General features: G+C 36.8%; 1 protein-coding gene and 1 long non-coding RNA gene across 2 annotated transcripts; both read right to left on the reverse strand.

Moving 5' to 3' along the window:
- Positions 1–402: 402 nt before the first annotated feature.
- Positions 403–5,121, reverse strand: LOC100175306 (glycosaminoglycan xylosylkinase). The gene is made up of 7 exons (XM_002122825.5): positions 4,894–5,121; positions 4,103–4,346; positions 3,711–3,892; positions 2,721–2,917; positions 1,506–1,651; positions 837–1,060; positions 403–489 (listed from the first exon to the last, which is right to left on the reverse strand). Exons 1-7 carry the CDS (start codon positions 5,007–5,009, stop codon positions 426–428), a joined length of 1,173 nt encoding a protein of 390 aa, XP_002122861.4. The 5' UTR covers positions 5,010–5,121; the 3' UTR covers positions 403–425.
- A 535-nt stretch (positions 5,122–5,656) lies between these two features.
- LOC101242103 lies at positions 5,657–9,617 on the reverse strand. Its single transcript, XR_717637.3, has 7 exons — positions 9,429–9,617; positions 8,580–9,184; positions 8,232–8,395; positions 7,536–7,639; positions 7,286–7,378; positions 6,487–6,552; positions 5,657–5,968 (listed from the first exon to the last, which is right to left on the reverse strand). It is a non-coding gene; the product is annotated as an uncharacterized LOC101242103 (long non-coding RNA).
- Positions 9,618–10,091: the final 474 nt, after the last annotated feature.

Below are 10,091 nucleotides of genomic sequence, written 5' to 3' on the forward strand. Positions count from 1 at the left end.
GTGTCTGTTTCATACACCTCGTGCCTGCTTACAAGTTACCACGAATGTAACTTATTTATCCTCGCATGGCGGGCAATGACAGTCGTTATAACACGGGTGTTCTGTTTCATACACCTCGTGCCAGCTTACGAGTTACCATGTATGTAACTTATTTATCCTCGCATGGCGGGCAACAACAGTCGTTATAACACGGGTGTTCTGTTTCATACATGCTAACTTATAATTTTCCACATTTAAATTTTTCAGTAATTTTTTTTGTATGGTTAAAAATTTAACAATAAATTAATAACTACTGGGTTGGAGCAATTACTGTCAAGTGTCTTGTCCAATTATAGTGAGCATGAGGTGTATGAATACACCATGAATGTTGTGCAACACCCGTGTATTAAACCCCTTGGTTTCCCACCCAAGGTTAAACATGATACTTACATACAACATTGTCTTAGTGGGGCAAGAATACTTGGCTCGTGGTGGGAGGGGTTTCCAAAACTGGAGACAAAATGAAATTATAATCAAAATAAACAAACAAAGAAATATCCACACCCAACGTTGTTCAGTGCAGGTCAGCGTAGATATTTCTTTGTTTGTTCTTTTAAGCGGCGTTTACACTACAGTGTAGCTCGCCTCGGTGTAAAAAGAACAAACAAAGAAAAATCTACACCCAGCGACAACATAACTATTTAAAATTATTTAAATAAAAAAACAAGGAAACATTTTTACTTTAAGCAATAAATAGCTTTGATTTCTACGTATACAAAAATTCTTCTTTTGAAAAATGAAAAAAAATAAATAAATAAAACAAAGAAATATATATAATATCTTTGGCTTAAAAAAACCTCTTAGCATTATCCAACATTAGCAACATGGCGTCTTTGCTTTTATTTTTAAATATCTCATAATGGTGACGATCGGCATTGCCAATCAGGTAGTCAAACACCGCGGCATCTGCCACGTCAAGGAGCCGCGTGCCACGGTCGTACGGTGGTTGGTGTTTCACAACTTTTTCACAATAAGTTTCATCTTTTTCCCATCGTGCCATGCGATTGTCAACATATGTACGCTGGAATAAGGTTTTAATTTGATTTTATTTTAAGGTTTAAACTTAATCATAAATTCAATTAATAAAGAAAATGATGATATTTTTTATCCACATGTGGCAGATGTTGTTTCATACACCTTGTGTCCATTTATCATGTATCAAACTTGTGTGAGTGGTTGTTATAATATCATTACAGTGCATTAAAACCTTCGAATGGCGAGGCAACAACAGTTATTATAACACGGGTGTTCTATGATTATATCACAGTCCACAGGTGTCTTTGTCTGCTTTCTAGGTATTGAGCAATTTAACTTGGTAAGTAAATTTTATCATGTTTACTTGCCTATCTTGTGTCCCATCTTACTATACGTTCTATATTACCCCATCCTACTATACGTCCCATCTTACCCCACCCTATACCCACCCGAATATATATCCATTCTATATCCACCCCTACACAACACACCTGGTAAGGATGCCTCAACTTCTCGAACACCGACCATTTCTCGGGCAACCACAGCGTAACAGAACCCTCTATGACATCACCATCACCACACGCCATGTTTTTCTCGTTGCAATATAAACAAACGCCAAAGTAGCAAATGTTCCCGTCTGGATAAATAAAAAATAATTTACAAGTTACAACGTATGTAACTTATCTAACCTCGCATGACGGGGCAACGACAGTCGTTATAACACGGGTGTTCTGTTTCATACACCTCCTGCCAGCTTACAAGTTACCACGTATGTAACTTATTTATCCTCGCGTGGCGGGGCAATGACAGTCATTATAACACGGGTGTTCTGTTTAATACACCTCGTGCCTGCTTACAAGTTACCACGTATGTAACTTGTTTATCCTCGCATGGCGGGGCAACGACAGTCGTTATAACACGGGTGTTATGTTTCATACACCTCGTGCCCGCTTACAAGTTACCACGTATGTAACTTATTTATCCTCGCATGGCGGGGCAACGACAGTCGTTATAACACGGGTGTTCTGTTTCATACACCTCGTGCCCGCTTACAAGTTACCACGTATGTAACTTATTTATCCTCGCATGGCAGGCAATGACAGTCGTTATAACACAAGTGTTCTGTTTCATACACTTCGTGCCAGCTTACAAGTTACCATGTATGTAACTTATTTAACCTCGCATGGCGGGCAATGACAGTCGTTATAACACGGGTGTTCTGTTTCATACACCTCGTGCTCGCTTACGAGTTACAACGTATGTAACTTATTTATCCTCGTGGGTAACGACAATCGTTATAACATTTCTGAAAATATGGGGTAAATATTCTTTGGGCACTTAATAGCAAACCTGATTATTTGATTATTTTTCATATGGCAGGCAAAACATTGGCCCTTTAATATTACTGCCAGAAGATCTCTTTCGGAGTAAAATCCTTTTTATCTGGCAACACTTTTCCTTTTTTTATTTGGCAACACTTTCCCTTTTTTATTTGGCAAGACTTTTCCCTTTTTTATTTGGCAACACTTTTCCCTTTTTTATTTGGCAACACTTTTACTTTTTTATCTGGCAATACTTTTCCTTATTTTATCTGGCAACACTTTTCCTTTTTTGATCTGGCAACACTTTTCCTCTTTTATCTGGCAACACTTTTACTTATTTTATCTGGCAACATTTTTCCCTTTTTGATCTGGCAACACTTTTACCTTTTTCACGGAATGTGTCAAGCAGACGAGTGGTGGCGACAGGCATTATCTCAGTTTTAAGGTTGACGACTCTCCCCACAACCAATGGGCTTCGTCGGTAATCTAATATGCGATCCAAGTGAAAAGCAGCGATCTCAGCGTTATGTCGGTCGTACCCGTCGTATGGCTTGCCTTCTATTATGTGGTCTCTTGCATATCTGGAAAATAAGAAATACAAAATATTCAAAAGTTGAATTTATATCTGAAACATAAGAATTAATCACAGGAATATAAATTAAATGAATAAATGTGATGTGTTTATTAAAGCGTGGCGGGGCAACTTTAGCAGTAATATTAAAACCTTATAATAAATTTCTGCGAACCTGACCCTTTTTGGAAATTAAACATAGAAAATAAAAAAATGAATAAATGAGGTATTAAAAAGGAATTAAAGGAATAGCCTACGATGTATTTAATTTATTAAAAATGTAACTTTTTATCATTGCGTGGAAAACGGCAGTCGTTATAACACGGGTGTTCTGTTCCATACACCTCGTGCTTGCTTATGAGTAACTACAAAACCACATATGTAACTTTGTAGTTGATTGTTGTAAAGGTGTCCAGCTTAACAACAAACATGTCAACAATGGTAGCAGCCACGAGACAAGAACCCATAAAATGTCTGGGCTAAGAGCAAGAGCACCAGCTAACATGCCTTGGCAATGAACAATCTATTTAGGCACATAGACTCAAGACATATTCTGTCCAAAACAATGCAGTGACAATAAGAAGCATCCCTGAAGGTCAAAAACTCTAAATGCTAACTTTGTGAAATTCTTACTATTTAAAAGAGATTATTTTATATTTTTTGTTAAAAAAATGTTAAAAATAAAAAATTGTAAATTGTCTTTAAAAATGGAATTATAAAAGAGTCAGAAACATTCGCAATAGAGTGCATTTACTAAATAGAAGTAAGGTTTTTACGACAAAACACCCAATAAACTGTCCCACCTTTTTTGTTTAAACACGACTCTTTGACCGCCTTCAAGCACCAACAGAAGTTTTATTTGCGTTCCTTTTGGTAAAGCGTCGGCTTTCATAATCTTTGCCGATGCCATTAGTTTCAAGATGGCTGCCAATTCAGGGTGTTGGTAAGGATATATCTGCCGTTCGTTTACCCAACTGCCCGCTACCTATGGGAGATATTATGGTTTTTGAATTAAAACTATTCTCATGCCCACAGTCGAGTTGTTGAAGCTATTGCAGTGTGTGGATGAGCAGACATGACTTTTGGTTGGTTTGGTCATTTATATCCTCATGCGTGGGTTACTACCAAATGGGACAAAAAAATGAATAAAAACATGTCAGAATCCACCCAACCCCACTATATATAGTTGACATACCTTATACAGCTTTTTAAAGTCGGAAACATCAGCTGCTTGAAAATCCAGTTGTAACCGGTCTAATTCACTTTGCACGAACTCATTTCTTGCAGCAGAATCTTGTTTTATAAACATTGGAGAATTTTCTATGACATCATTAGGTTTTTCTATGACATCATTAGGTTTTTCTATGACATCATCAGGTTTTTGTTCGTTTTCCGCGTTTTTAATAACTTTTTGCGGCACGATGGGTTTCTCAGCCAGCCTGTAAAGATTTTGTTTTTACTTTTGTCATAAAAAATTTGGGGTTTCTGGAACAATCACATATGAACAAAACTAATGCTGAGAACCATGACAAGCGGTTTGTAAAGTCCCCATTGATAATCCTTTAGGTGACTGGTACAAATTTTGGTTTACAAAATGTAAGCCTCACTGATATAATATTTGTTGTTGTAAAAACTCGGGTGTTCGTGTTAAGAAGATTCTGTTTACAAACTTTTAGTGATGCACGATGCACCCCATAATTTGTCTCACACATCAATTAATTAAACCATGAAAAAATATATATTAAATTAGGTAGGATTTCTTAACATGGCTAGAAAATGCTTTGCACGTTTGCAGACTGGTCCTCTGGTAGGTTACAGATAAGGCTGGTGAAAACTGGTAAGTGTTAGAGGTTGGAATTAGCAGAACGAAAAAATGTTTTGTACCGACAAATATACATAGCTTGACAGTGTGCATGAGTCTTAAAAAGAAAGTAATTAAAACGTCACTAAGATTTCGGTTTCGAAAGTAAAACAAAATCATTTTACCTTAAATCGTTTAAAATTGTCTCTTCGTCGTCGTTTACGACTTGAAACATCTTGTAAATTGTAAACCAAGCGACCATACACGTCACACCAATTATTATGCGTTGTTTTAGTTTCATATTTTATATTGTTTAGTGAAAAAAACGAAGAATTTTCAAGTTTTGCAGCAAAATTCGTTTCTGTGACGTCATCGGTGAAACACGTCATGCGTGAAATGTTTACGTTGTGTCTGTGTAGTTAGAATGGATGGGAGGGAATTTTCTGCGCTACATATTTTTTACGCTGCTATGTAAAGTGTACACCTTATGCTCACTGTCGAGTTATAACATGGATGTCTTCTTATACACCAGACACACATGGTGTGTTCATACACCTCATGCTCACTGTTGAGTTATAACATGGGTGTCTTCTTATACACCAGACACACATGGTGTATTCATACACCTTATGCTCACTGTCGAGTTATAACATGGGTGTCTTCTTGTACACCAGACACACATGGTGTATTCATACACCTCATACTCACTGTCGAGTTATAACATGGGTGTCTTCTTATACACCAGACACACATGGTGTATTCATACACCTCATGCTCACTGTCAAGTTATAACATGGGTGTCTTCTTAGACACCAGACACACATGGTGTATTTATACACCTCATGCTCACTGTCAAGTTATAACATGGATGTCTTCTTATACACCAGACACACGTGGTGTATTCATGCAATTTTTCGTACATATTTATAATCAAACTGTAAACCAAAACTTTAAACCCATCATTTAATGAAATAAACATGCGACAAAAACACATGAGATTAAATACAAATCAACAATTTCCACCAAACACATAATTTCAACTTTAATCAAAAGTAATTAAGTTTGCTTCTTTATTTTCAGACTTTTTATTCAACTTTTTTCTTTTGGCAGCAAGCTCAGATGGTGGATTTTTACGTTTTGTTCCAGTTTCAGTCTTTTTTGCAGCCTTTTTTCGTTGTTTTTTCTTTGTTTTTGATTTTGTCTCCATTTTTTCTGCCACTCCTTCATCTGAAGATAGTTTGAGACGCTCAAAATATTTTTCTACAGAAAAGTAGCGTTATCAGAATAAAGAGATGCAACATACATCCATCTGATGTGTTGTAGGAAATGTGGCTTTTATTCTTTTACATACGTGGTAACGGTAAGCAGGCACAAAAAACAGAACACCTTGACAGCCATACAGTTACATATAAGGTAACTTATATATATATATATACAAATATATATCACTCATGTTATAACAACTGTTGTTGTGCCGCCATGCGTGGATAAATAAGTTTTTGATGACCACTGGGTTGGAGCAATTGCCGTAAAGTGTCCTTCACAAGGACATATACACTCACAATGGTAGCAGCTTATTTCCTTTGGTCTACACTCTACAGACAAGTAGTTTAACCAATGTGTAATAACACGTTAAATATGTCACACTGAGATACGCATTTTGACCGCTGTTCCATTATTATAGGCCTATATATTACATTTATATAAATAAAAACCTCACAGAAAAAAATCGCAAACCTTATTATACTTTTTATATGTTATGAACATTATAGTCAAACCTGGATAAAGGTCTGAGAAACTGTCGGTATCTGATTCAACTTCTTTGTCATTTCCTTTTACTGAATCTGTTAAAATAATTTAAATATCAATTTATAAATTTCTATTTTACATATGAATGTTTTCGAATAAGCATCTATCCTTGGCTGTCAAGGGAAGATCTCCCATCCATTTCAATTAAAGCCATTGTCGTCTACCTCCCGTAAGTGACAAGCTTCAATATCTGGTGAGGTTCATGTGGTAGCACTTCTTGGGGACAAAATTGACCGTTTACCCCAACATTCAGGGTGCCCGAAGAAGTGCCTCACCCATATAGAATAGAATGTGCATATACAGTGTTGGGGTAATGGACCAACTCTGGTCTAAATCCCAGGTTCCATGGCGTGCCTCACTGTAGGACCTCACCCATATAGAATAGAATGTGCATATACAATGTTGGGGTAATGGACCAACTCTGGTCTAAATCCCAGGTTCCATGGCGTGCCTCACTGTAGGACCTCACCCATATAGAATAGAATGTGCATATACAATGTTGGGGTAATGGACCAACTCTGGTCTAAATCCCAGGTTCCATGGCGTGCCTCACTGTAGGACCTCACCCATATAGAATAGAATGTGCATATACAGTGTTGGGGTAATGGACCAACTCTGGTCTAAATCCCAGGTTCCATGGCGTGCCTCACTGTAGGACCTCACCCATATAGAATAGAATGTGCATATACAATGTTGGGGTAATGGGCCAACTCTGGGGGTTCCCTAGCGTGCCTCACCCACGTAAAATAAATAAATACCATTTTATACCGTTATCGTTATCATTCTCATCTCGTAGATGTTGTTACCTCTGAAGTAATGGAAGCGGCACAAACTTCTCGCCACTTAATTGACATGCCTCCCCTATATAAGACAGAATAGTTGAAAATTTATAAATTTAAAAAAAAATTAAAAAAAAAGAAAATTTCTTCTAGCCATAATTTTTGATTTGTTTAATAAACTGAATATGAACACAACCAAGGCAAAACACACACAATTTTTTTGTTTGCATAGTACTTACACTTGGCCTTGGCTTTTTTGTATCTTTTCCCATTAACATGTTTCTCCAAATGTGAAGGTATCTTGTTTAAGTGTCGTAATGTTAATGTACAGAAAAGCTGGTTCCTGAAGAAGAAATAAACAAATGTAACTTGTATGTTGCAGAATGGTGGAAAGTGACAATCATTAAACTAAATATTCTACGGATGTTCTGTTTCATACACCTCATGCTCGCTGATGATTACTCACAGGTTACCACGTATGTAACTTTGTCGGTAATTGTTTTTTGTATATGACAGAAAATTTAGCATCAGTGACTACTGAGTTGGAGCAACTTCCGTTAAGTGTCTTGCCCAAGGACACATATGCTCACATTGGTAGCAGCGTCAAGCCTTAAACCCTTTACCTCTGGGTTCAAGGCAGGCACGCTAACCATTGTGTTACCAATTAAACTTTTTGTTTTGTTTACAAACAACTGTCAATATCACTGAAGTGTCGTTTAACTAAACTAACTAACTAACAACTTAACTAAAATAAAGATACTACTTTTACAAAATAGCCAACTTAAAGAATCAAACATATAAAAAGAAAGGATATTTATATAAAGGTAAATAAAATATGCAATCAAAAGTACTGAAGTACTTCAAGTATCTGTTAAATATTTATTACACAAATATAATATTTCAGAATATTTATTTCTATTTCTATGTTAACTTACTCGTGTCCTTTTTTATTACTGGGCATAATGTGCGGTTCATATTTCGTAATATCAAATTCTCCTGTAATACCAGTTGTCAAACGAAGATATTTTTTTCCTTTCACATGTTGTAATACTGAGTCATGGCGACACGGCATTTCATGGTTGGTGACTGTGCATTTTATCTGAAAATGATGGCAAAAAATTAAAAATTTGAATTTTGATTAACGTGTTGAATGCAATATACTTTTTACTCTGCTGATTTGTATAGACACCTAACAGCAGGGTAAAAGGAAATGTTTATTACTTCAAACTTAAAATGCCACACCTCTATAAAAGTTGGGGTAATAAACAAAAAACAAAATTTACCCGTCCATTTTCGGTGCACGCCAACCCTGGATGTAACTTCAATAATTCTTTAACCTCAGTTGGTATATTAGAATCTACTGGCATTATGGGGTCTAGGAATGATAGAAATATTAGAGTAATATCAGGTTTAAGCCTATAATAGTTATGTCTGCTCCAGACTGAAAAATATGTTGTGCGCGGAGGATTTATCCACAGTCTGTTTATCCACACACTGCAATAGCTTCAGCAACTCGACTGTGGGCATGAGAGTGGCAATCATGGATAAGCCACTCAAGTTCCACCCACGAGGATATAAATGACCAAACCAACCAAAAGTCATGTCTGCTTATCCACACACTGCAATAGCTTCAGCAACTCGACTGTGGGCATGGGAGTGGCAACCATGGATAAATTACACACCTGTATGCAAAACCTGAGAAGCAAAAACATTTGCCCCGACCATCACAGCTGGTAGAACTACCGTTGGGTGATTCCCCTTCACTGCAACAAACGCAGCATACCATGGAAGAAAAGTAACCGATGCTTGGTGACCGGTGCCAAACCACCACACTGATGATGACATCGTCCATATTACTACAACTCCCCATGGTACAGTGTGGCTCTTCCTGGATTAAAAATAGACAACTCAAAGTTGATAAATAATAAACAAACTAAAAATGCCGAACAGAAACTTTTATGTTGTAATGTTTACTATAAAGAATGAATGTAACTTACATATTTAATTGTTGTAAAATGTCTCGCCCAAGGATGTGCCCACAATATTAGGAGCATCAGGAATCATACACTTGTTACTCCGTGAGTGATATTTGTAATGTATATATATAATATAAACCAAGAACCACAACCAACCTGTTGTCAGTTGTAACCTCCAACAGCATCCACGTACACGTACATAACAACAGCATTGAATGCGAGTGAGTTGGTCCAAGTAACATCAACAACACAAACATAAGGATCCCATTAAACCCAAGCAAAGCTGATGATAAGACACGATACAAACCAAACACTGCAGGCAAACCTGGATGGAAGGGCATGTGTATAAGGATGATAAATTAAAGGGGAAATGCTGTGTTTATCCTCTGGGGGGGGGGGGAACCAAGGGGATTAATAGACAGGTAATGCAATATACTGTGTTAACCCAAGGGGTTAAATAGCGGCAAAATCTATGAAAGTGTCAACCAAACTATATTACAGTTTAAGTTTTATTTGTGAAATAATTATTTAGTTAGTAAATTATCGGCATGCATGGTGTACAACAGTCGTGTATTAAACTTTATGATGGTGGCTTCATACGCCTCATGCTCACTATCCAGTTATAACATGTGTGTTGTACACCATAGATCGTGGCTCCATCACCTTATGTTTATTGTATAGGTAACAACCACCTTTTCTAACTCTCTCTAAAACATCGTTGTCATCTCGCAGTTTTTGAAAATATTTCGCGATTAAATCCTCCCCAGTCAGGTCATCTCTGTACTGGCCTCCTCTGGATTAAAAATTTAGTTAGAAGAT

The sequence above is a fragment of the Ciona intestinalis genome, unplaced genomic scaffold, assembly GCF_000224145.3.
Source record: "Ciona intestinalis unplaced genomic scaffold, KH HT000106.2, whole genome shotgun sequence".
Classification (NCBI taxonomy): domain Eukaryota; kingdom Metazoa; phylum Chordata; class Ascidiacea; order Phlebobranchia; family Cionidae; genus Ciona; species Ciona intestinalis.

Excerpts from the sequence above, each read along its gene's own strand:
- LOC100175306 (XM_002122825.5), bottom strand. The coding sequence starts at position 5,009 with ATGAAACTAAAACAACGCATAATAATTGGTGTGACGTGTATGGTCGCT. Across the intron at positions 3,893-4,102 it reads ACTTTAAAAAGCTGTATAAG|GTAGCGGGCAGTTGGGTAAA; the intron begins GTATGTCAACTA and ends TATCTCCCATAG. Across the intron at positions 490-836 it reads ATGTTGGATAATGCTAAGAG|TTTTGGAAACCCCTCCCACC; the intron begins GTTTTTTTAAGC and ends TTTTGTCTCCAG.